Raw genomic sequence first — 26485 nt, forward strand, 5'->3', positions numbered from 1 at the left:
ATGGCTGCAGGCCCAGCACAGTCCCATGCTGCCCCAGGAGGCATCTCTGCCCAGCCTCTCCCTCTCTCCTGCTTTAGGAGCTGCGGCCTCCCTCTGGGCGGGGTGTGCATCCCCAGCAACCTTGGCCTCCTGCCAGGATTGGGGGGGTAGTCTCAGGGCCCCAAGGGAGGCTCATATCTGCCCCTGTGGAGGAGCCGAGCAGGGACCCCCCGAAGGGCTCCATCACTTGGCACAGAGCATAAAGGTGGCACACCCAGAAGGAAGGACATTTGGAGGTGCTGGCAGTGAGCTGCACGCCGCATGATCTAGAATACCTATGAACCTTGGACATCTGGGGCCGGCTCAGGCCACCCCTACTGAGCCTCCCCCACTGACCACACCAGAGCCACAGCCAGTGGGGCTACCCTCATCTCCCATGTAGGTTCCCAGCTCCCATCCCGCCCCAGTTTGATACTAGGAATCTCTTGCTAAAAGGCAAACCTGAGCCATGTCTCCACTTCTCAACACCCTTCACTGGCTCCCTAGTGCCTTCAAGCCCTGCCCACCTGGGCGTCCTCCTCTCACCCCCTGCTTGTCTAAATGTCCTGCTGGCATCCCGCTCAGTGGAGGGGAGCATGGCTCAGCAGGTGGGTGGGTGCTGTTGCTTACAGCTGTGCCCCTGGGAAAGCCGCCTCCCTTCTCTGACCCTATTTCCCTGTCTGTAAGGGGGTGTGAGTGCTGCACAGATGAGCTGAGGCCCATGAGCACACATGGTGTGCCGTGGGGCTCAGTGCAACCATCCCAGGGGCTCAGGCAACACCCCCCCAGGTCCCCGCCCCGCTGGAGGGTCCTGCTGGGTGCTCAGAGACACGTGCTTCCTTCTCCCTCCAGATGATGCAATTATGTGTCCAGAGGTCTTCGCTCTTGAGGGAGGTGGGCAGGGGCCAGACCCATCCTGTGTCCAGCTTGGCCAGCTGATGGAGGATGGGTGCAAGGGAGGCTCTGAGCCTCACTCAGGCGAGGTGAGGCCAGGGATTGGCTATAGCTGAAGGTAGGGTTCAAGTTCAGAGCAGGGCCCTGAGAAGGGGTACAGGGAAGGCCTGGGCAGTGAGGGGTGCTGTAAAGGAGGTTCCTCATGGCTGAGGCTGGGGGCTGTGGCTGTGCAGGGGACCTGAGGCTGGAGCTGTACTCACAGACTACGCTGGGCAAACATCTTGCAGGGTGTCCAGGGCCGCCAGTGCCACTGGATGCTGAGAGGCAGGGGCACCCCGTAGGCCGTGCAGGTGAGGGCCTGGCGGCTGTGACGCGAGTAGATGCTGGGGGAGGAAGCCTCCTTCTCGTGTATCTGGGGGGGCACTGTGGGCACACAGATGGCCGGTCAGCTGGCCTCCAATGCCAGGCCGCCCACCCGTGCGCTCTCCCGTCCCTGACCTACCATTCACCACCAGCTCCAGGCTGATGTTGCGCCTCAGGCCAGCAGCGGAGTTCCACAAGGCGAGGGTGTAGGTTCCTGTGCTGGCCTCTGTCACCTCCTTGAGCACCAGGGCATGTGGACTGTGGCGCCCGGACAGTGCCTTTCCATCCTTGTACCTGGCCAGGGAAGGGAGGTCAGGGCCCATACAGATCCCACCGCAGCCCCAAGCTCATGCTGGCACCCCCACCCCAAATACAGTTGGGAGGAGGGAGGGGCTGGCAGGAGTGCAGGGTAGGGCGGGGAACACTGGTCTGCGAGGGGATGGTCTCCAGGCCGTATCTGCCAGGTGTGACAACCGTGTCAGGCGGCCGGCTCGGGCATTGGTCACTGAGGTCTGCAGTAGCACCTCCTGCCTTGCCCCAAAGCCTCTGTGAACTCTCCACAAGTAGCGAGATGACCATGTCACTGCTGGGGCAGCCGCCTTCTCTCCCTGCCTGTGGCTGCAGACAGCCTTCTTCAGCCAGGCTTGCCCAGCCCAGCCCAGCCCAGGAGGGTCCCACACACCTGGTTCCTCCACCCAGCTGGGCACGGCCTGGAGACCCCGTCCTCTTTCTTACAGACATCTGAAGGAGTGGAGGTGCAGTCCCTGTGAGCACAGGCTAGCTCCTTGACATGTGCGTGGCCCCTGCAGACACGTGGGCTTCTTGCTGCCCACACCCCGCCCCCAGGCCTGGCTCTCGCTGCCTGCCTCGCTGGGACACTCATTTCTGTAGCCAGGAATCTGCAGGGTTCCCTGCCTCCTTCATTTGGGTGGGGGCATGCAGCCTTCCTGACTGTCCTATGCTGTGGCCTGCCCCTGCCTTGCTGTGTCTGTTGACTGCCCATCGTCCCCCTGGGCTGGGAGCCCCACGAGGGCAGTGCTGCCTCCTGCAGAGCTGCGCCCAGATCCCTACATGTCTGCTGCACACGTGAGGAAGCAGATGCCTCAGCCCCAGAGGGTGTGCTGGGGCCCCTGCAGGCACCTGTCTCTGTGGCCTGGACTCTGTATGGAGATGCTCCTCCTTTGGACAGGTGCCTGCCCCTGGTGCTGGGTGTGGCAGGCCAGAGACACACCACTGTGTCCCGGGAGAGGCACAGCCCTCGGGCAGAGACCAACAGAGAAGGGGAGGCAGGGGCCCATTCTCAACTTGGACATCACAGCAGGGGCCCGGGGGGAGTGCCTGGCCCGGGGTCACAGAGTGAGGCAGGGCAGGGCAGGGGCGGAACTGAGGTGGTGCTGTCTGCATGGCTCTGGTCCTGAGTCTGCCACTTGCTGGATCTGAGACTCCTTCATTGCCTCAATGGAGATGACATGCACCTTGTAGCTGTCGTGAGGTTTAACCCGGACAGTGACAGCAGCGTGCTGGACACACTGCAGGTGCTTCGGAAGCCAAGGACCAGCCCATCTGTGTGTTTGCTAGACTGTCCACCCAGTCAGTGCTCGCCATCGTCATGTGCTGGTGCCATAGGAAGGGTGGGCACCACAGGAAGGGTGGGTGGCTGCCATAGGAAGAGAGCCAGATGTGGCAGGAGTGAGCCAGTGGAAAGCTGTTCTGAGAGGCAGCTGCCTGAGGATTGGGTAGACCCTGGACGCAACAGAGCTGCCACCTGCCCAGAGCAGGCTCAGTAATGGTGGCCTTGGAGGGCAGGGGACAGGGCCCAGGGGTCTCCAGGAGCTGTACCTGTGAGTGAGGCTCCAGGATCTGCCAGTGCCCTCAGGACTCTGCCCCAAGGGCCTTGGCACTGACCAGGTGCCTTGGATGGACACCGAAGTCTGTGTCCTCAGTGGGAGGGTCACACTGGGCTCAGGGCCAGGACACCCTGGGCCTTCCATCCCAGGAGAGACGAGCCCCCAGCCAGTGCAAGGGGCCCTGGCGGAGGAAACCCTGGGCCTCTGCTTGCCCAGCTCCAGGAAAAGTTGCCCTGCCAGGAGGGAGGTGCCCAGGCTGAAGAGGAGGAGGCTCTTGGGCTAGCTCAGTGCAGAGACCCCTCCTGGGGAATTGGCGATCAGTTAGGAATACCCTTTCCTAGCCTCTGCTTCCTCGTCTATGCAATGGGGACTCAAAGTGTGACTGACTGTGGGTGAGCCACGTGGATGACTCAGACGGCCTGAGGATGTGTTTGTGAGGGGTGCCATGCCCCCCCAGAGCCTGCAGGGAGTAGCCAGCGGAGACAGGGCCACCCCTGAGGCCTCGGCACACGCTTGCAGATCGGGGATCTGCGGGGACTCCAGCAGCCTGTCGGCCTCCTGGAAGCTCTCTCGCTTGCTGCCGTGCAGCACAGGCCCAGCCCAGGCAATCTGTCAATTCCCTGTGGCATCTCCAAATTTCTGGACAGAAGGGTCCTGGGAGAGGCAGCCTCGCAAAAGGAGGCATAGGGAACGCTAAGCCATTGCTGCAGGGCAGGCCCTGGAGATTCTGCAGGGCAGAGAGGGGCCCAGCGGTCAGGAGGCAGTTAGGAAAAGCCCCTCACTGTGCCCACCACACCCACATGTAACAGAAGGCTGGTACTGAAACCTTTCACAGTGTGGCAGGAACAGACAGACCTTCCATCTGAAATATCGCATTATGGGCGGGTTCCTTGGGGGGTCTCCTGAGAGAGGCCTCCCCAGTGCCTGGTCTCCGTGTGCGGGTCCTGACGGGGAGGACGCTGCCCGTCTTCCCCTATGGTCTGTTTTGCCCCTGGACTTGGAAGGGTAGCGGCGGGGTCGGGGGGGAGCCAGGGCTGTTACCACTGGAACTCGGGCGGGGGGTACGCCGCCAGCTTCACGGGCAGCTTCACCAGCTCGTCTCCTGCCGTGGCCTCCAGAATGGGTCCTTTGAGCCACTCGACACTGATGAAGGGATTTTCTGCCAGACAGGAGAAGTCACTGTAAATCCAGGACTGACCCGTCGTGGACTGACCAGGGACTCCCCCCACGGCCCCTGCAGCCCCGGCAGCCAGACATCCGCAGACTGGGGCTGGCCATGCCGCCCGGTGCAGGAGCTGGGCAGCTCCTCTGCTCATGGCCCTCCCTTCCCTCTGGCTGGACTCCTGAGTGCTCAAGGGCACCGTGAGCTCTGGGCCCAGGCCCACAGGGCACAAGGACCCTTGTTTCCCAGGCCATACCATGCACAATGACCTCGGTGCTCTCCCGAAATCGCTGGATGCCGTTGTTGGCCTCGCACACATACGAGCCCAGGTCGTGCTGGCTGACGTTGTGGATGGTCAGGATGCTGGAGAGTTCTGTGTGGGTCTGCTGGGAGCGTCGCTCAGGCACCCACTTACCCCGCTCTGCCTGCCCGTACCCAGGGAAGCCCCGCGTCAGCAGGCGGGCTCCTGCACAGCTACCCCACCGAAGGCACACCTCCCAGCCCAGCCAGCGGCGGCTCCGGAAGCCCTGGACCCAGGCCCTGAGTTTTCTTTGGGTGGAACACTTGCCACTCAGACTGGGGCCCCTGGGGCAGGCCTGGGTCCACACATCCTCCATACGGAGGCCCAGTGTGTGCTGTACAGTCACAGGGACTCCTGGGGACAGGACAGCCTGGCAGCGCTGCTGACCTCACCTGCTTCCCTGGGTAGTCCCAGTCAAAGGTGACACCTGAGTTGAACTCAGCCCACACGGTGCAGTTCAGGACCAGCTTCTCCCCTACCAGCAGCTCCAGCGACTTCCTGGGCAACAGCTGGATGTCATAGAGCTCGTTGCCTGTTGACACGCACACAGTGACTCCCATGCCCTCACAGGACGACACCCACTGAGGCCAGTGAGGCAGTGACAGCCCCGTTACTGTGAACGGGGCACAGCCCTGTTACCTGTGATGTGCACCAGGAAGGGGTTGGAAAGGAAGTCCTGGTCCCCCCAGGTGGTCTCGCACTGCAGGTACAGAGCATCACGCAGCAGTGGCGTGGACACGAGCATGCCCCGCCGGTCGTCCCACACCACCTCCTGCCCATCTGGCCACAGCACCGAGCTTTGCTGGAGGGACAAGGCCACCATCATTGCCCAGCTGCCCCTTGCTCCTGGCCAGACAGGTGGCCGCCTTTTCCAGGGGTGGGATGGGAGGGTCGGATGCTGGGGTTGGGGTGGGGCCGTACCGAGCGCAGCGTGACATTGAGGCCGGGGATGGACACCAGACAGGGCACCCACATGGCGTCCTTCCTGTTGACCAAGAGCGTGTCAGGCTTGTTGATGAATGGCTGCTCAAAGTCTATGGAGAGGGAGCAAGGTGTTGGGGAAGGGACGTGGCGGCCAGGCTGGGGGAGGGCTCCACGGGGCTGGGTGGTGCTGGTCCTGAACCAGCCACCCGCTGGAGCAGGTAGGGCCCCGTTCTCTCCTCCTGCCAGCCCAGGGTCCACAGGCTGGGGGCGGTGTGGGCCCCAGCTGCCCGGGACCCTGCCCCAGCCTGGCCCGCCTCCAAGTCTCACCTCTCACGAACACGTAGGAGCTGGCGGCCGTGGTGCCCTCGATGCGTGCCTTGATGTACTTGTAGTAGCAGACGTAGCTGCCTGTGTCGTTGGCGTGCACCTCACGCAGCAGCAACACCTTGCAGTAGGGCCTGGCGTCTGTGCCCTCGCAGTCTCGTACCACCCCCGTGTCCTCGCTGTCCTTGTCTCCCGTGGCTGGCGCCTCCTGAGCTCCTGGCCAGGCCCACTCGAGGGGGTGCTGTCCCCTGGCAGAGGACAGGAGTGGTCAGGTGGGCCCCAGGGCAGCCCATGGGGACTGTCCCTGAGAAGCCTCCCTCAGGCTGAGCCTCACCAGGTTTATCTTACCCAGAGCATGGAACTGCCCAGGGTTTGGGCGCACACTACAGACCGTGCCCAGGGCAGGGCACTCCCCGACCCCCGGGCCTCTACCGGGCTCCTGTGCTTGTCCACAGGCCTTGGATCACAGCTGGGAAGGTGGGGAGGTACCATCTCTGGGGCCCCAGTGGGTGCTCCCACAGTGGCTGGGAGTGGATGCAGATGACCTGGGAGGTGGCCTGGGGTCAGTGTGAGGTATCAGGAGTGGGGTGCAGGGTGATGAGGCCCCATATGACATGCTGATGGGGTGGGCCGGGCACAGTGGCTCACGCCTGTAATCCCAGCACTTTGGGAGGCTGAGGCGGGTGGGTTACGAGGTCAGGAGATCAAGACCATCCTGCTTAACACGGTGAAACCCCGTCTCTACTACAAATACAAAAAATTAGCTGGGCGTGGTGGTGGGCACCTGTAGTCCCAGCTACTTGGGAGGCTGAGGCAGGAGAATGGTGTGAACCCGGGAGGCGGAGCTTGCAGTGAGCCGAGATCACACCACTGCACTCCCGCCTGGGCGACACAGTGAGACTCCGTCTCAAAAAAAAAAAAAAGAAATGCTGATGGGGGTGTGTGGTTGAGGCTGGGGAGGACCGAAGTCACCCACAGCCTGGGAGACCACACGGCCCCGAGGCCACTCTGCCCTGACTCTGCCCTGGGAGGGGGCTGCCATCTGGGCCCACAGCCACCACCTCCTGCCTTGGGCTTGTGCAGCCTCTCTGGCCTGCCAGTGGGAGAGGGACCCAGTACCTGCAGGAGATGGACAGGCTGTCACCGGTGTCGATGACGTGTGACTCCTCCGTGATGTTCAAGGTCGGGGGGGTCATGGAGTAGCCACTCGCCAGGCCTGGGGTGGGAGACAGGGTCAGCGTGGTGCTGGGCTGTGACTTGGCACGACGTTGATGGGGCATGGCTGAGCATTCTGCATCGCAAGCGCAGACCCCTGCAGGGCCGGAGCAGCTCAGGTTCTCAGCCAGCACCGCGTGGCCTGGCCTCACCACGTGCGCCGTGAGCAGCACCAGCTCCCAGGCCCCAAGACAGCCACGAACCTCTCCCACAGGTGCACCCTGCCTTGCCCCACAGCCCCCATCCTCAGCTACACACCGCCCCTGGACCGAACCCCGACCTCTGACCCCGGTGAGCTGAGCGGCTGGCATGAAGGAGCGGGGGAGGGGCGCTGGAGTGTGTCACCTCCACATCACGGCCCCTGCGGTGCTGCTGCCTGAGGCCCTCCCTCCTGAACTGCAGCCCTACACCCGCTGCTTCCCAGAGGGCCCCGCACATCCCAGGTCCTCCCCGCACCACGCAGGCCTTGGCCCTCCTGCCTGCTCTCTGCCAGGGGCCTCGCCCCCTCCTGCCTGCTCTCTGCCAGGGGCCTCGCCCCCTCCTGCCTGCTCTCTGCCAGGGGCCTCGCCCCCTCTTGCCTGCTCTCTGCCAGGGGCCTCGCCCCCTCTTGCCTGCTCTCTGCCAGGGGCCTTGCCCCCTCCCAGGCCACGTGGTGTCACCTCACAGGTGTCCTTTCGCTCCTCAGCTTCTCGCACCCTCACAGACCCTGCTGGCTGCCCCAGCCTCCTCCGGGCTCTCCCTGCCCAGGCCTCCCTAGACACCCCCAGGCCTTCTCACAGGGCTCTTCCTCAGACATACAAATAAACCCGCCTCATCTGGCTGAAACCCACCATCAGCCAGAGACTGTAGGCTGGCCGGGCTGGGCCTTCTCTCCTGTAGGACTCAGCCCTGCTGCCCCCACACCCTCCTCCCCGTGGGGTGGTGTGTGTGTGTGTGCGCACACGTGTGCCGCCATGTGCATCTGTAACTGTAGGCCTGGGTGTGTGAGTCTGTGTGTGCCTATGTCTGAGTGGTGTGTGTGGCTTCCTGTGTATGTGCAAGCATGCATGCATGTTTGTGTATCTCGGACATGCTGGCGTGTGTTCACACATGAGTGTGTATGTGGTGGGATCCCGGTGTGGGTGGGAGCAGGCCCCAGGGGAGGTCTGGGTCTGGAACTCTGGCAGATGCATCCTGCCGGGGCCATCCTGAGACAACAGGAAGGGAGGGCTGCATGGCCAGAGGCCCAGGGCTGCGTCCTGTCCTTCCCCCAGGTCCCTGTCCTCCTGGGGGCACAGCCCCCTCTTCTGCCCCCAGGCCCCTCCCATCCAACAGCTCCGTTGGGGTTTGAGGCAGCAGTAGTCTAGCTCCCCGAGGCCCCAGGGTCCCGCCCTGAAGCTAACGGGGGTGGGGTGGAGCCCAGGGAATCCTTGACCCCAAGCCACCCTGGGACGCAGCACCAGGACGGCACCTGCTGCACACCAAGATCTCGCTTCGGCCTCACACGGGCAACGTGGTCACCGGTCAATGATCTCTGGCCTCTCCCTTCTTCTATCCCTCTCTCCTGGCCAAACCCTTCCAGGCACCACTTCACTATGGGTCCAGAGCAGGAAGGGCCTTAAACCACACATCCAGACCCACTGTATAGACTGGGACACTGAGGCCCTCCAGCCACCCTTAGAAGGCAGCGCCTCGCCTGTCCGCTGCTGTGACGACCACCGAGTCTTTGCTTTGCCAGCCCTCCCCTGGGGCCCCAAGGTGGAAGGGGGTTGTGGGCTCTGCAGCCCCTTCCCCTTGGGGGGTGCCAAGCCTTCACATGCACTGCAGCGGGGCCTGGGCACTGGCAGCCCGTAGCTTGCACGCCTGGGGCTGCCATGAGAGGAGTCTGGGCCAGGGGCTGGGGGATCCCTGCAGTGAGGTGGCTCCCCTCAGGTGGTGAGGGGCTAAGAAGGAATCCTCTGAGCTGGGCTTTGAAGGAGGGGGATTTTTTTTCCAGGTAGTGGAAAGTAAGTCCACGCCAGGAAGACAGCTGGGCATGTATGTGGGCACCGGAGTGGGTGGTGGTCTGTCCTCAGAGCTACAGAGGAGGGATGATGAGCATGGGGCTAGACCTGTCCGGATGAATAGACTCTACCTTCCCAGTGGACCTAGCGGGAGGTCAGGAGACCAGGCTCGAGGCCAGTATCCACCTGCCCAGCCCCATGACTGCAGGAGAGAGAACACCCCGCCACCCCCACTGAGGTCTGGAGTGTTGAGCTGGTGGCCCCCTTCTCAGGAGTGCACATCCAGCAGACACCTTCCAGCTCCACCGTGCGGCAGCTGTCAGCCCAGCTTCCTCGGATGGCTCCCCTCTGTTCCCAAGATAAAGCAAGGCGGGCTGGGCCTCTGCCCTCCAGCCACTGCCTCTCTCCAGCTTCCTCTCCTAGGAGGCATGGACCTCCTCCTCCCATCCTCCCAAAGTGCCTGTTGTTTTCCTGTCTTGAACACTTGTCCTTTTTCCTGGGACATCCCTCCTTCCTTCTTTCCCTCCCGAGGGCCTCCCTCTTTAGGGTCTAGTTCAGACGCCCTCATCACTCAGGCAGCATCAGCCTCCTCCTCCTCGAGCTCCTGCTAGAACACAACCAGACTGAACTGTGGTTTTATGATCACATCTGAACAGAGGCTCAATTTTATTCATCTTCCTAAGCCCAAGACAGAGATGTGCAAAGGAGATTCAACGGGTGGATATAAGAAAGGTTGGATGGGCCGGGCGTGGTGGCTCACGCCTCTCATCCCAGCACTTTGGGAGGCTGAGGTGGGTGGGTCACAAGGTCAGGAGATCGAGACCATCCTGGCTAACACGGTGAAACCCCGTCTCTACTAAAAATACAAAAAATTAGCTGGGTGTGGTGGCGGGCGCCCAGCTAACTTGGGAGGCTGAGGCGGGAGAATGGCGTGAAGCCGGGAGGCGGAGCTTGCAGTGAGCGGAGATCGCACCACTGCACTCCAGCCTGGGCCACAGAGCGAGACTCCGTCTCAAAAAAAAAAAAAAAAAGAATGGTTGGATGGATGATGGATGGAAACGGGATGGATGAATGATGAATCACTAGATGAATAAATGGACGGATGCGTGGACAGACAGATGGGTGGGTGGGTGGGTAGGTGGGTGGGTGACAGGATGGATGCATGGATGGATGGAAGGATGGGTGGGTGGGTGGGTGGATGGATGCATGGATGGAAGTATGGGTGGATGGGTGGTTGGGTGGATGCATGGATGGATGGAAGTATGGGTGGATGGGTGGATGGGTGGGTGGGTGGGTGGATGGATGCATGGATGGAAGTATGGGTGGATGGGTGGGTGGGTGGGTGGATGGATGCATGGATGGAAGTATGGGTGGATGGGTGGGTGGATGGGTGGGTGGGTGGATGCATGGATGGATGGAAGTATGGGTGGATGGGTGGATGGGTGGGTGGATGGTTGGGTGGATGCATGGATGGATGGAAGTATGGGTGAATGGGTGGGTGGGTAGGTGGATGGATGCATGGATGGAAGTATGGGTGGATGGGTGGGTGGGTGGGTGGATGGATGCATGGATGGAAGTATGGGTGGATGGGTGGATGGGTGGGTGGGTGGATGCATGGATGGATGGAAGTATGGGTGGATGGCTGGGTGGGTGGGTGGGTGGTTGGGTGGATGCATGGATGGATGGAAGTATGGGTGGATGGGTGGATGGGTGGGTGGGTGGTTGGGTGGATGCATGGATGGATGGAAGTATGGGTGGATGGGTGGGTGGGTAGGTGGATGGATGCATGGATGGAAGTATGGGTGGATGGGTGGGTGGGTGGGTGGATGGATGCATGGATGGAAGTATGGGTGGATGGGTGGATGGGTGGGTGGGTGGATGCATGGATGGATGGAAGTATGGGTGGATGGGTGGATGGGTGGGTGGATGGTTGGGTGGATGCATGGATGGATGGAAGTATGGGTGGATGGGTGGATGGGTGGGTGGGTGGGTGGATGGATGCATGGATGGAAGTATGGGTGGATGGGTGGATGGGTGGGTGGGTGGATGCATGGATGGATGGAAGTATGGGTGGATGGGTGGATGGGTGGGTGGGTGGTTGGGTGGATGCATGGATGGATGGAAGTATGGGTGGATGGGTGGATGGGTGGGTGGGTGGTTGGGTGGATGCATGGATGGATGGAAGTATGGGTGGATGGGTGGGTGGGTGGGTGGATGGATGCATGGATGGAAGTATGGGTGGATGGGTGGATGGGTGGGTGGGTGGGTGGATGCATGGATGGATGGAAGTATGGGTGGATGGGTGGATGGGTGGGTGGATGGTTGGGTGGATGCATGGATGGATGGAAGTATGGGTGGATGGGTGGGTGGGTGGTTGGGTGGATGCATGGATGGATGGAAGTATGGGTGGATGGGTGGGTGGTTGGGTGGATGGATGCATGGATGGAAGTATGGGTGGATGGGTGGATGGGTGGGTGGGTGGATGCATGGATGGATGGAAGTATGGGTGGATGGGTGGATGGGTGGGTGGGTGGGTGGGTGGTTGGGTGGATGCATGGATGGATGGAAGTATGGGTGGGTGGGTAGGTGGATGGATGCATGGATGGAAGTATGGGTGGATGGGTGGATGGGTGGGTGGGTGGATGCATGGATGGATGGAAGTATGGGTGGATGGGTGGATGGGTGGGTGGGTGGTTGGGTGGATGCATGGATGGATGGAAGTATGGGTGGATGGGTGGATGGGTGGGTGGGTAGGTGGATGGATGCATGGATGGAAGTATGGGTGGATGGGTGGATGGGTGGGTGGATGGATGCATGGATGGAAGTATGGGTGGATGGGTGGGTGGGTGGATGCATGGATGGATGGAAGTATGGGTGGATGGGTGGATGGGTGGGTGGGTAGGTGGATCGATGCATGGATGGAAGTATGGGTGGATGGGTGGATGGGTGGGTGGGTGGGTGGATGGATGCATGGATGGAAGTATGGGTGGATGGGTGGGTGGGTGGATGGATGGAAGTATGGGTGGATGGGTGGGTGGGTGGGTGGATGGATGGATGGACGGATGGAAGTAGGGGTGGATGGGTGGGTAAACTGGTGGACAGATGGATGGGTGGGTGGAAGGATGAATGGATGGATGGGTGGAAGAGTGGGTGGACAGGTGAAAGGTAAGTGGATGGGTGAAGGGTGGATGGGGAGAGGAGTCTGTAGGAGCTTCCTCCTGGAGGCACCGTGCCACCAATGGAAGCACCTGCATCACTGCTGAGCAGGACCATCCATCGTGCTTGCCAACCCTTTTGCCCATCCACGCAAGCTTTTTCATGACATGTCTCCTTTTTCATGACATACCATAACTTATTCCAGTGACCCCTCTGCCTTTACCAACCTTCCACTGTGCCCTGTGTGATCGGCAAACTTTGCTGTAGACCTCACTGTCCACTCCGAATGTCCCTTCCTGCCTTATGTGAAGCCTGGCTTTCTGGCCATGGCACTGCCCCTGGGCGGTTACTGCCCTCCACCCCACATGCCTGAACTCCTCGCAGCCACCTGCCCTCCCTACAGCAGTCCCTCTGAGGGTCCTGCTCTTTGGCAGCGCCGCCCTCTTCCCCATTAAAGCTGTCATCAGCTGCACCCCCCCGTCACTTCCCCTCATTCTCTGCTGACCGTAGCTCCTGGCTCACCATCCCCCCCCACCCCAGCTCCTGCCCTTCTCCATGACTTCACCATCCACAGGGCTGACTCACCAGCACCCTGGCCTCTGAGATCCCCCCTGCACGGCCCTCCCGTCTTCTCCTGAATCACTCAGTTCTGTGGGCGCATCCTGGACCTGGTCATCACCAGAGACCGCGCCATCCCGGAACACCTGCCTTCTATGTCTCTCTCCCTGCTTCCCCTGTTCTTGATCCACATCCTTCAGCCTCATCAAAGCCCCCACTGCTTCCTCCCCACCCCTCGGTGCCCTCCCAGTGCTGCCCCGTCCTGGTGCGTGGGGTCCACAGCCGCCTCTCTGCATGCTCCCTCCCCTCTTGTCCTGCATCCCAACCCTGAGACAGCATGCATTCCAAATAGCACAACACTGGCAGCACAAGGCCCCCACAGGAGCTCCTCCCCCCCATTTTCCTGGGTGCACACAGTTCAGGGTGCTCCTCCCCTCTCACTCTCAGCATCGACAGGGCAAAATCATGAGATAGAAACACCCCACTGGCTGGGCACAGTGGCTCATGCCTGTAATCCCAGCACTTTGGGAGGCTGAGGCGGGCGGACCATCCTGGCCAACATGGTGAATCCCATCTCTACTAAAAATACAAAAGTTAGCCGGGCACGGTGGTGGGTGCCTGTAGTCCCAGCTACTTGGGAGGCTGAGGCAGGAGAATCACTTGAACCTGGGAGGCAGAGGTTGCAGTGAGCTGAGATCGCGCCACTACACTCCAGCCTGGGACAGAGCGAGACTCCGTCTCAGAAAAAAAAAAAAGAAAAGAAAAGAAAAAAGAAAAACACCCCATCTTCCTACATCCCAAAACCCACACTGCCAGCGAGGGCCTGAGAAATCCTCTGACATGCCTCCTGCCTGCAAACCAGGCCCTCCATCGTGCCCAGGGTCCACCCACCACAGATTTCTCTTCTGATCACCAGTCTTTTCTATGCAATCATCTCCCATCGTTTTTGTTTGTTTGTTTTGAGATGGAGTTTAGCTCGTCGCCCAGGCTGCAGTGCAATAACATGATCTCGGCTCACTGCAACATCTACCTTCCGGGTTCAAGTGATTCTCCTGCCTCAACCTCCTGGGTAGCTGGGATTACAGGCATGCACCATCACGCCCAGCTAATTTTGTATTTTTAGTAGACGGGGCTTCTCCATGTTGGTCAGGCTAGTCTCAAACTCCTGACCTCAGGTGATCCACCTGCCTCGGCCTCCCAAAGTGCTGGGATTACAGGTGCGGGCCACCATGCCTGGCCCATCTCCCATCTTAAAAACAAAACAAAATAATTACTTGGTTCCACACTCTCTTCCAGCCACTGCCCCTTTTCCTATCCCCCTTCATGGCCACAGCTGTTCACTGTCCCCTCTGCTGGTCTCCCCTCATCCACCAATGGAGTGCAGCTCCTTCACTTCACAGAGCCACTGGGTGGGGCTCTTATGACCTCCAGGCTGCAGACCTAGTGGGCACACAGGACAGGGAGCTGCGCATGCTCTCCCCTGGGCAGCATCTGTGACCTACCTCTCCCCAGCTCCCGTCTGCCCAACACACAGTGCTGGCCACCGCCATCTCTCTGGAGTCCAGACACCTCCCAGGTCTCTAGCTCCAGCCAGGACTACTGTTTGCAACTTTAGTTTGAAGCATCCAGCTGCCCACTGGAATTGGGACACCCCACAGACAACCCGCAGTCTACGTTTCCGATGCTAAACTGCAGACGTGCACCCCCTCCAGCCCCACCAAAGGCTCCTCCCTCGATAGCTCCCTCTCCCCAGATCCTCTCCCAGCCCATCCGTTGGCCAGACCACTGAAGCCTGTCAGGCTGGACGCACCTTAGGGCCCGCCCCTGCTCTCTCACTGGGGCCAGCACAGCTGCACGCACCCCAAAGTGGCTTCTGGGGCCCGCTCTTGTCGTCCTCCAGGCCTGCCTCTGGGCCCCGCTCCCTGCAGTGAGTGACACTTTAAAAAGCACAGGCCTGATCACACTTGTGCTTCAATCTCGCCGGTGCACTGGATTCCCCTGCACTCCCAAGAAAATCCAAACTCCTGGTCCCTGTCCCTCTCTCCACACCCTCGTGGTTCATCACCTTCACATTCACGTCCTCCAGCCACCGTTGCCTCCAGATTGTTCTGTGCCCCCAGGCTGACTTCTCACGCTAAGGACTCAGCTTAGACACGGCCTCCTCACCCCTACAAAATGGCTCCATCCTAGCCTCCTGGCTGCTTACGGCATCTTTCCTGTCCCAACTTGGAATTATTTATTTATGTGTTTGTTTGTTTAAGTTATATCTGTCCATGTCCTCCAATAGGCAGTAAGTTTCAATGAGGTAAGGACCAAGACAGCTCTTTTTTACCCCACCCCATGCTTCCCACAGCACCTGGCACAGAGTAAAGTCTCAGTGAACACTCGTTGAATGAAAAAAATGGAGGGATGGAAGAAGTATGGATGGATGGGTGGGTGGGTGGGTGGGTGGGTAGATGGGTGCAAGGGTAGATGGATGGATGGGTAGGTAGGTGGATAGGTGGATGGATGGATGGATGGATGGATGAATGGATGGATGGATGGATGGGTGGGTGGAGGAGTGGATGGGTGGGTGGATGGATGGGTGAGTAGAAGGATGGATGGGTGGATGGATGGGTGAGTAGAAGGATGGATGGGTGGATGGATGGGTGAGTAGAAGGATGGATGGGTGGATGGATGACAGACAGATGAATGGATGGATGGACAGGTAGATGAATGGATGGATGGATGGATGGATGGATGGATGGATGAATGGATGGATGGATGGATGGATGGGTGGGTGGAGGAGTGGATGGGTGGGTGGATGGATGGGTGAGTAGAAGGATGGATGGGTGGATGGATGGGTGAGTAGAAGGATGGATGGGTGGATGGATGGACAGACAGATGAATGGATGGATGGACAGGTAGATGAAGGGATGGGTGGATGGATGGATGGATGGGTGGGTGGATGGATGGATGGATGGATGGATGAGTGGATAAAAAGATGGATCAACAGATGGAAGGATGCGTGGATGGGTAGATGAACAGAAGGATGGGTGGATGGGCAGATGGAAGGATGAATGAATGGCTGGATGGAAGTATGAATGGATGGTGGAAGCGTGGGCACATGGGTGAAGCACGGATGGGTGGATGGTTAGATGGTTGGATGGATGGAGAGTAGATGGATGGATGGCTCAACAGACCTCTGAAACCTCAGAGACTCTTGTCAGACCCTGTTGTTCCACTGGAAAAGATGCTTCCTATTTTATAGGATGGGCTCCCTGGGCATATTCAGGCCTGCAGCCTGCCACGTCCAGAGGCTCTGTGACTGCCCAGCCCCCACCTGCAGCCCTGAAGAAGGCGCATCCTTCCTGCCTGGCTGTTGTCTGTCTCTGCTGTCCTTCCCTTCCCGCAGCAGGAAGCACTGTCATCCTGGCCTCTGCTGCGCTCCCCCTGCCTTCCTGTTCCTGGCCCGGGAACTGGCTTCTTCCTTCCCTGAGGCCCCGCAAAGCCCTGACTCCCAAGCCTGCAGCAGCGTGGTTGGGGCAGGCACCGGGTGGAGGTCAGCAAGGCCAGAATGCATACCTCCTCTTCTCTGTACTGTCAGCAGCCCCAGGACACCCTCCGGCCTCGGGCCACGGGGCCTTGGCGTCAGCCACAGGCGTGGCGGGCGTGGGAGCAGCACGGGAGGGTCCTGCACCTCCCCTGGGCAGTGCTGGCACCCCTCCATGAGGGCCAGGCAGGGTGGGGGAACGTCCCATGGGTTAGGCACTAGCAGCAAGCGAGGTGGGGGGCAGCCGGCCGGATGCGACTGCCTCATTTGATCCTCACAGCAGCCTGGGAGGGAGGGCTCAACAGCCAGGTCAGCGAGTGAGGAAACTGAGGCGCCAGGCCTCACAGCAGCAGGTGGCCACGTGGGAGCCCAGTCCGGCTGAGTCCAGGACGGTCCCTGCCCCAGGACCAGGCTCCCCTCCAAAGGTCGGGGGCAGAGGCTCAGGCCAGACCGCAGCCCGGCCTTCCTCCCAGCCCCTGGCATGAAGCCTCAGAGACCCCTGCAGGCAGGAAGGCCCACGTAGGAGGCACATGGCTGCCTGGGCCCTGCGCCCCAGTGGCCTCCACCACACCCCTCCTTGGGGCCTGGCCTCCATCTGGCTTCATGCCCTAGCTGGCTGAGGGCAAAGCCCTTTAAGCTAATGATGCCGTTTTTTTCAAAAGCTTCTTTCCTGAAAACGGAGGGAAAACCCAGCCCATCCCAGTGAGAGCTGCTGGGAGAGCCAGCCTTGCTTTCCTCCCATGATGTGGGAGTCGGCCCCTCCCTCGGCTCCACACCTGCGTGTCCTGCATCCCTTGTTCTGGACAGAACCCATGTTTTCTCATCAAATCCTCTCTCTCATCAAATCCTCTCTGGGCCCACCAGGATGGGACTGAGATGGGCTGGCTGTGCCGCACGCTGGTGGGACAGGGTCCCGGCCCTCTCTACGGGGCAGTGTGGGTGAGTGCTGGCCTTAGCTGGTTTCTGGGAGCTGCTCTCTGAATGATGGCTGAGTCCACAGGGCATGGCTGGGCCCAGGTCCTGGTGCAGAGGTGAAGGGGCCGGCATGAGAGATTGAGGGTAGAACTAGCTGCACCCTCGCAGCCCTGCCCTCGCCTTGCCATCTCTCTCAACCATCACCCTGAGCACCAGCCTCCCAGGCCCCTGCTCTCCAGCAGGCTCCAAACTGCCCGGTTGGGCTGTGTCCTCTGTCCTCCCTTGTCCTCTGTGCCCGGCAAACTGCTGCCCCCAGCTGAGCATGTCATCCCCACTCTGGCCTTGACCCACAGCACGTGGAGGGTCCGTGTCATCAAGCGGCTCCTGGGCCGGGATGTCATCAGCCCAGGGCTCTGTCCCCAGGCCCAACACAGCCGGCACAGGGATGGCACCGGGATTATCCATCAGCTTGGGGCCCCTCCACAGTGGCAGAGAGCATGGCCCTGCGGTGGCCATCCTGGGCCCGGCCCTACTTCTCCCTCTCCCTGGGGTGCTTGGGAAGACGGGGACTGTGTGGTAGGCCTGCCAGCTGGACACACACTTTCTGGGCAGCTGAGCCCAGGAGGACAAAGGCAGCCAGAAGCCAGGCTGCAGACTGGAGGGAGCTGGCGGGGAGCAACAGAGCTGCTGGCTGAGCTGGGGTTGGGCAGAGGGGGTCACCTGCACCCTCTCTCTTCACTCCTGGGGCCAGACCTCTGCAGGGACCTGGGGAGAGGCAGCAGGAGCGTCCTGTCTGGTGGCCCCTGCTAACCTGGCCAGCAGCCCCTGTGCCTCCAGAGCTTAAGGGGCTGTCGGTCCTCACTGCACATCCTGCAGGTCTGAGAGAGCTGAGCCTGCACGCCCGGCTGGGCACCCCGCACTGCCGCTCTTTGCTGTATGGTCTTGGGCAAATCACTTCCTCTCTCCAAGCCCCAGTCTTCCCACTTGTGAGATGTGGATTGGCCCTAGGATGACTGGGAACTACAGACCACAAACAACATGGTTAAGAATAAACTGTCGGCTGGGCGCAGTGGCTCACGCCTGTAATCCCAGCACTTTGGGAGGCCAAGGTGGGTGGATCACGAGGTCAAGAGATTGAGACCATCCTGGCCAACATGGTGAAACCCCATCTCTACTAAAAATACAAAAATTAGCCGGGTGTGGTGGCGGGCGCCTGCAGTCCCAGCTACTCGAGAGGCTGAGGCAGGAGAATGGCGTGAACCCAGGTGGCAGAGCTTGCAGTGGGCCGAGATCACGCCACTGCACTCCAGCTTGGGCAACAGAGTGAGACTCTGTGTGGAAAAAAAAAAAAAAGAATAAGCTGTCTCTGGCTCATGCACACGGATCCCTCTGCTCTCACCTGCCTCCTGAATGCTTGGTTTGCTACAGCTGCTGTATCACTGTGACCCTGTGTTGTCATCAGAGCATGGGGGCCTCGCTGGTGGGAGAGGATTCATGTGAGCTGAAAGGGGCGTTGTAGACTGATTAGGAGCTTGCTGGCCCAGGAGGCGGGCACACAGGCCAGAGTGCCGGTGACTTTGGGCCCTCAAGTAGATGGAGCAGATGGAGCATGGTGAAGGTGATGAGGCCGTGGAAGCAGCCCCAGGTCCCCAGCCGGCCTCGGGCCCTGTCCTGCTCGCTGGATGTACTCTCTCTCTCGATGGTGACACGCCGGGGGGCTTCAACCCCACTCTGTGCTCCCACCCTCCCTGACAGCTCTCCTGGGCTCCAGTCCTGGAGGACCCCTGCCCTCGAGCTCAGCCCACATCCCACACTGGGGAGGATGACTGGAGGCATGGAGCTCACAACTGTGCACCCGCCAGAGGAGCAAGTACCACAAAGAATGAGAATTCCCAGCGCTGGAGAGAATGTGGAGAAGGAGGCACCCACACGGTAACGATAAACAGCATCCATACACCGATGGCAAATTCTCCAAATTCTCCTTTCCCAAGACCTCCTGCTACAACAGCAGCAAGCGTGCACCGAGCACTGTCCATGTGAAGCACAGCCCTACGCATGTGTGCATTCCACATGCCTTCACACCCCTGCGGTTGCCTCCGTATTGCCACTGTACAGATAGGAAGCTGGCACACAGAGGTTAACGCATTCCAAAACACATGACCGTTCAGATATTGTCTTGGGAAGACAGGATTGGGGGAAGCTACTATACAGATGTCTGTATAATTTGCATTTCTGCATTTTACGAAATGTAATCATCTCTTCCATCAGCGCGGGAAACACTGCTCTCCCTCCCACTAGGTTGGCTGTCCAGGTGATGCTCACCCACCAGACATTCCTGACCCCGCTCATCCCCCACAGCCAATCGGTCACCAAATGCCTCCATTCTGAGCTGAAATGGGCTTTGCAGACTGAGTAGGAGCGGGCCCAGGAGGAGGGCACCGTGGGTGGGGTGGCTGAGAGTGCCAGGCCCCTGCCCCCACCTCTCCTCACCATCCTGACCGCAGCTTGGCGTGGATGCTTTCTGGCCGCAGAACCCCTCCCGGGCATTGCAGGGGTGCTGTCCCTCCACTTTCCCTCCTCCCCTCCCCGCTGCAGGCCAGCCTCAATGGCTCCCCCCCGGGTGGCAACACCAGTGTCTCCCACTGGCCCAGTCCTTGCTCGGGGTCAGATGATCTTTCTAGAACACAAGTCCCTCTCCTGCCTAAAACCATCCCCTGCCCCTTTGCTGCTTATGGGCAGAATCTGGCACCTCCTTGGCCTCCCTGCCACCCGCCCGGTGCGGCTCCAGACCTCCATGTGCCCTAGATCTGGAACAGCCCCTCCCCACCTCTGATGTCTGAGCTGCTGTGCCGCTTCCCCAGCATCTCACACCGAGGCTCCCCACCCAGGACTCCTGCACTTTACCATAGCTCTGTGGAGCGGCCGGCTCATTACCACTTTTAACAGGTTTTTTTTTTTGAGGCGGAGTCTCGCCCTGTCGCCCAGGCTGTAGTGCAGTGGCACGGTCTCGGCTCACTGCAACCTCTGCCTCCCAGTTTCAAACAGTTCTCCTGCCTCAGCCTCCCAAGTAGTTGGGATTACAGACGCCTGCCACTGCGCAGCTAATTTTTGTATTTTTAGTAGAGATGGGGTTTCACTGTGTTGGCCAGGCTCTCAAACTCTTAACCTTGTGATCCGCCCGCCTTGGCCTCCCGAAGTGCTGGGATTACAGGCGTGAGCCACCATGACCGGCCCTTAACAGTTCTTTAGTTCAAGACAAGGGCTTCTGTGTGTCTTTTCGTCGTGGCATATTCCCAGGATTGGACTTGGCCAGCAATTTACCCGTGGCTGGTTTTGAGGATCCAAGGGACCAAAAGAAGCCATAGAATGTGTGGGCAGGTGTAGGCGTGAGCGGAAAGAGGGCACAGGGTACCGGGAGGGTGGAGAGGCTGTGCAGGGAGGGGCACGCCGGGCGCGTGGTGGACCTGGGGGAAATGTCTGCAACATGCTGCTTTGTAAAGGTCTCTGGGACAGCAAAGTAAAAATGGCCATGAGGTGGTTAGAAATTGAAGAGTCCACCTGGCCAGCCCTCTAGGGCATTCCCTGGGGAATGTGGACAGTGGCCTGTGTGCCTGCCCCTTCTTTCTCGCTTGGCCCCCATGCTATTTGGAACCAGATGTCAGACACCTATTACCCCCCTGAAATGAGCCATCTATTATCTAGAGAGCCGTTTCACCCTTGTGGCCTGAATTTCCTAATCTCCAAAATAAGCATAATAAGGTCTGCGTGACGAGGTTAAAACCTGTACGTGCCCTGCGGTGAAGCAATCTGAGAAACCACTTCACACGGAGGTGCGGCCCACTGCCGGACACGCCACATCTGTGTGCATGTGCCGGTGCACGCTTGCTGCTTAAAACAAATCAATCTCCATTTGGTAGAATTTAGAGTAGCTTCGAGGACAGCGTGTCGAGTTGGGTGATGATAGGGGCTTCCCCTAAACCCACCTGAAAGTCTGAGGCACACTGTGAGCGGGAACGAAGCCATCACCTGCCCCGGAGGCCCCTTCCGCTTGGAGAAGCACCGTCTGCCTGGAGTTCCCAGTAGTCTCCCAAAGGGCATGTCCAGGGTGGGCGAGAGGCCATGGTGCTGGGGGGCTGGTGTGTGCAGTGGGTGTAGGCTGGGTGGACGCGGGGCTAGGGACGGCCTGGGACTCCAGCAGGAAGGGCCGGTACCATGAGCCCAAGAAGCTGGTGCTTATCTTGTGGGTGAGTGGGGGGGGTGCCCTGAAGGCTCAGATTTGTATTTTACAGCAGTCCCTTTGGGGCAGAATGGAGACAATTTCTGGAAGATGCTGGAAACAGGGAGTGGTGATGAGGTTGAGAAGGGCTGGACCTGCGGGGAGCGTGGGCTGCCTGAGTACCCCGTGGGGGTGGAGACCAGGAGGAGGGGGCCTGAGCAGATGCCAAGCTCCCAGCACACGGCCGCCGTGGGGCAGCCAGCTATGCCAGGCAGTTTCCCCGGCTTCCGTGGGGTCAAGGCTCTGCTTGCTGGCCGGCAGGACGAGCGGCGTTATCAGACAACCCAGCTGGCGCAGAGGTGGCCCCCCAGTGCTGCTAAATCGGGGCCACCAGCTCCTGCCGCAGGAAGAGGGAAATGCAGGCAGGATGTCCTCTCCTGTGGCCGACAAGTCCTTTCCCATGAACCCCTGCTGACCTCGCCGGCCACGTGGCAGGCCTCCCCTACTCACCACCTGGATCTACCCAGGCCTGGCCGTGGGCTAGGGTGGTGCGGGCCTCAGACGGGGCCGGGGGTGTGCCTGCTGTTACCCCGTCCAGCCCGGCCAGGGCTGGCGCCCTGCTCCTCCTCCGGGAATGAATGCCCGCATCTTCCTGCTCCCAGACCTGTCTCCTCAGTGTGACCGGAAAACCCAGATTCCAGAGGAAGCCAGTGTCTGAAAAGGATCGAAACTCAGGAATCCCTGGCTCCAGCTGGACACACTGACTGAATCTTGCTCAGAGTCTAGGGGGTGTGAGAGGCTCTCCAGACCCCTCTCCCTGCCCACCCCCAACTCCGAGGGGCATCTCAGAGGGACGTGGGGCATAGGCCTTGGTGGAGAGAAAACTGCCCTGTGGAGGAAAATACGGCAGCAGGAGGGGAGTAAGCCAGACACAGAGAAGAACCTCCCCTTGCAGCTGATTCGCTTAATTTCCCTGGTTCCCCCATTCCCCTCTGTCCCATCATACTCAAGTGCTCCCAACTTTCCTCCCTCCTTATCTGGCCAGGTGCATCAGCTGAGGTCTCCCAGGAAATCCCATTGCCTACCTCCACCCAAGGTCCTGCTCCTCTCCCAGGGTCTCCCTTTGATAAATTATCCTTGAAGCCAGAGACCTGGGACTTCCTCTGTCCCCACCATCCCCAGCTGCTACCTGCCTCCACCCCAGTTTATCCGCTGGGTTATCCACTTGCAGTTCCTGTCTCCCCTGGACACCAGCCTCCTTGCTGCTGGCACTGCCCCGTCTCCAGCCTCGTTTCCCCTACCTCCCATCCACTCCTCCCAGACTCTAACCTCACCGGACCACCCACTTGGCCACATTCACCATCTGGACTTGCCTGTCTCTGGGGCTTCATGGGGTTCTTTGCTCTGCTTGGAATTCCCTGTCCTGGAGTTCTGCAGACCCCACCAGGAAGCCCTTAGCTGGAAGTGACACCGCCTTCCTGTGCAGCTTACAGCCACCAGCTGGGCCTCACCAGGGCCCCTGAACACTTTCATCCCTGGGCAATACACGTCTGATGGCATGTCTGTGTCCCTGCAAGGCACAGGAAACCCCTGTGCGATGGGGCCAGGTCCAAGTCCTCCCTGGGCCACCCCGAACAGGCACTATGCTGGGGTCTTGCATAGAACTGCAGGCTCCTTCCCTGGGTCGGGGTGCCACTGCTGGGGGTTACAGTGAAGAATTCGCCAGACAGACCACACATCACACCTCGTACCCTGTCTGGGCCCAGCCATGTGGGCCCTATGCTCTGGGAGGGCTCAGGACTCCTTCAGCCACACTGGCTCTGTGCCATAGGCCTGGTGGACGAGGGAACAGCACCTGCATTCGAGTCCTCAGAGCCCTGAGCTGGAGCAGAAGGTCCCCAGGCCCAAGTAAAGTGGGCCTGATCCCCACATCCTGCCTGCAGTGACTTGCATCCCTGGGCCACACATCTGTCCACATCTGGGCCTTTGTGACCCAGGTCGCAGCAAGGGCAAACGTCCTGAGACCAGGCCACTCCAGATGCCCAGCAGACCCTGCTCCTGCATGTCCCTGAGCTGGTAGCCACAGTGCAGAGGTGCCAATGGCCTCTCTCTAGACTAAGCCCCAAGAGACATCTGTGACCTACCCTCTCCACCGGGGCAAGACTGTGGAACTGCAGCAGGCATCTGGGTCTTGGAGTCCAGCCCAAGCACACACAACCCACACAACCTCGGGGCTTGTCAGCTTGTGCCATGGCTATGCTTGTGCCATGACTATGCTTGTGCCATGGCTATGCTTGTGCCATGGCTATGCTTGGGGAAACTGAGGTGCAGGGAGGGGAAAGGAGGGGGCCCAGGTCACACAGAAAGGACTTTACGGCAGAGGCAGGACAAGAGTCTGGTTCTATGATCAATAGCACACTTTTAAGGGGTCAGCTTCAGGATGCTCAGGCTTCTGGCCTGCTCCCACCGGACCAGCTGCCCTGACACCCGACTGCAGCTCCCACCGGACCAGCTGCCCTGACACCCGACTGCAGCTGAGGGCTTGTGCTCCCGCCATGGCATCCCCCATCAAGCTGGGGGCTCCCGGGGTCTTCAGCCTAGCAGGGGGTACAGCAAGGTGCAGGGCTCACGGAGGGATGACCTCTGTCTTCACTGCCATCTCCCCACCAGCCAAACCCAGGTCCAGCCCAGGACACCCCTCTCCATGGGGCCCCCAACTAATGCCCTCTCTCCTCTTCATAACTGGGTCACTAAGAGTCACTACTTACTGCAGGGAATAGCTTCCTCACCCTTCACCCCACGTCCCTCTGTGCTCCACCCGGGAGCACCAGGACACTGGCCTCTCCTGGTTCTCCTTATACCTGCAGAATGTTCCCTGGATCCCTGGAAGCCCCCTTGCCCTCTGGGCCCCTCCTCCAGGGTTCCCCTCCCGGGTCTCTCTCTTCCTCTCCAGCTACTCAACCCAGCTCAGACACTGCGCCCAGGTGCCTGTCCCATGTCTCCTCCAGGATAAGCGTCTCCCATTCTACAGCCCTGCAGTCCAACCAAGGTCTACCAGCCACTCGACAAATACATCCTGAGCACCTGTGGGAGCCTGGTCCTGGGCTGGGTCCAGGAGGGCCAAGGGCAGCGCCCTGATCTGGCCTGCCCGACTCGGAGGCCCAGATAGATGTTCTCCACCCTCCTCCCCTGGTTGAGCCAGACCTGCCCCCTCTCCTGTCCTCTGCCCTTCAGCCAGTGGACATACAGGTGGTGAGCAAAGGCAGGCTTTGTCAGGCTTACTTTGGGCCTCCTGGGGACCTTGGAGAAGTGACACATGTCCTTGGTCTAAGCTTCTCCATGTGTAAAATGGGTCTGACACTCCCTGTGAGAATTACAAGCATGTAAAGCCAGTATTTAATTCCTATGGCGTGCAGAAATGTTGAGGTCCCCATCGCTGACTTCAGGGCTCCCGGCACTCCCCTTCAGACACTGGAACCCCTGACCCCGCCCTTACACCGTTTGATTTCCAGGGACACCAGCTCCGTGGGGGCTCCCAGCTCATCTTCTCAGCTTCCTCCCTGACATCTCCATCCACTCCCTCTGCCCCCCGCTCATCCCCCACAGTCCCTCTTTCCAACCCCTCCGCCTCCGCTTCAGGTCTGCGTCTCTCCCCGCCAGAGCCACATTCCCAACACAAACCGAACCCCGCCTCTCCTGTGCAGGGGACCCTCCCGTGGGGGTCTCTGCTCCTCAGCTGGCCTTCGAGGCCCCTGTCCCCTCAAATCCGGGGACCCCTGGCCTTCCGCCCCTTCTGCGGCGCTGACAGCCCGCGATTCGCCTCCTCAAGATTCGTCTCCAGTGCCAGCGTGCACCTGCACCCGTCCGCCTCGGGCGCGCGGTAGTCCCCAGCCCCTGTCCCCGCAGTCGCCGGCCACGGGAAGGGGGAAGCCCGTCTCGAGCGCCCTCTGGGGGACCGACCGCGAGCGGAGGCGCTGGGCGTCGGGAAGTGCGCACCCGAGTCTGGGGCCCGGCCGGGATGGCCGGGATCTCCGGCGCGCGTGGGTCGGGACGGCGCGGCGCGGGGAGCCCGCGGGGAAGCGAGTAAGGGCGCGAAGGATCCGGGCTCAGCGCGCAGCCCGGCAGGGCCCGGCTCCGAGGACGCCGAGCCACCGACGGAGAAGCGGATTCAGGGGCCGGGAGGGCTCGGCCCGGCCGCCCTGGCCCTGACCCGGCTGCAGTCCCCGCCCGCCCCTTCCTCATCCCGAGGTCCCGGGCCCCAAGCGCCGTGCTCCCCTCAGGCGTCCGCGCACCGGGGCCACCGTGTCCCCCGCCCGTACCCGTCGGAGCGGTCTCAGCGCCCGCCCCAGGTGCGCGGTACCCCCTCCCCGGCCAGCCCCACGCTCGGGCGGGTGGCCCGTTCGCCGCGCTCACCGTCCAGGAGTCCCAGGCAGAGCCACAGTCGCAGGCACAGCGCGGCGCCCGGCTGCATCTCCGGCCGCTGCGCGTGGGTCCGAGCTGAGCGGCCGCGGCTCGGGGCTGAAAGTGTCCGCGCGGGCGCGGGCGCCGGCTGGCCTGGGGCGGGGCGGGGCGGGGCGGGGGCCGGAGGCGGGGGCCGGAGGCGGGCCGGGGATTCAGGCCGCTCCCCGCGCCCCCCCTCCCCCCGTCCCTCCCAGCCCCGCCGCGGGGCGTCCGGTCCACCCGAGCAGTGCGCGCTCCGCACCACAGGGTCCGGGCCCCCTCCTGGGCGGCTCCGGGCGCGGGGACGCGGGGAACGCAGACGGCCTCGCTGTGCGCTCCGGAGGTAATGGAGCCTGGTGGGCAAAGGGGAGCAAAATGCGGCACGCGCTCTTTTCTGTCCTTTCTTTCCATCAGTAAAATCTAGACTAAGCAAAAAAGCAATACCTGTGAAAATAGCAGTATGTTACATCTTTGAAAATAGTGGCACCAGCCGGGGCAACATAGGGAGACCCAGTCTCAAAAATAAACAAATAAATAAATAAAATAATACGCCGAGCTTGGTTGTGCGCGCCTGTAATCCCAGCTTCTCGGGGACTGAGGCAGGAGAATCGCTTGAACCCGGGAGAAGGAGGTTGCAG

At 60.7% G+C, this 26485-nt stretch overlaps 1 protein-coding gene across 5 annotated transcripts in view; it reads right to left on the reverse strand.

Moving 5' to 3' along the window:
- FLT4 (fms related receptor tyrosine kinase 4) overlaps positions 1–25962 on the reverse strand; it is a 49143-nt gene extending 23181 nt beyond the window's left edge. For 2 of the 5 annotated variants that reach the window (XM_055112924.1, XM_055112925.2), the window contains exons 1-10: positions 25821–25962; positions 6953–7049; positions 5837–6081; positions 5507–5619; positions 5225–5387; positions 4978–5117; positions 4541–4709; positions 4164–4281; positions 1415–1569; positions 1173–1335 (exon numbers count right to left, since the gene is read on the reverse strand). In XM_055112924.1, coding sequence (XP_054968899.1) covers positions 1173–1335; positions 1415–1569; positions 4164–4281; positions 4541–4709; positions 4978–5117; positions 5225–5387; positions 5507–5619; positions 5837–6081; positions 6953–7049; positions 25821–25878 — 1421 coding nt within the window. In that variant the 5' untranslated portion in view covers positions 25879–25962. Of the gene's footprint in view, positions 1–1172; positions 1336–1414; positions 1570–4163; positions 4282–4540; positions 4710–4977; positions 5118–5224; positions 5388–5506; positions 5620–5836; positions 6082–6952; positions 7799–25820 lie in introns of those variants that run through there. The other 3 variants (XM_034961239.3, XM_034961240.3, XM_034961237.3) reach the window with 2 other exon arrangements.
- Between the last annotated feature and the right edge of the window lie 523 nt (positions 25963–26485).

The sequence above is a fragment of the Pan paniscus genome, chromosome 4, assembly GCF_029289425.2.
Source record: "Pan paniscus chromosome 4, NHGRI_mPanPan1-v2.0_pri, whole genome shotgun sequence".
NCBI lineage: Eukaryota > Metazoa > Chordata > Mammalia > Primates > Hominidae > Pan > Pan paniscus.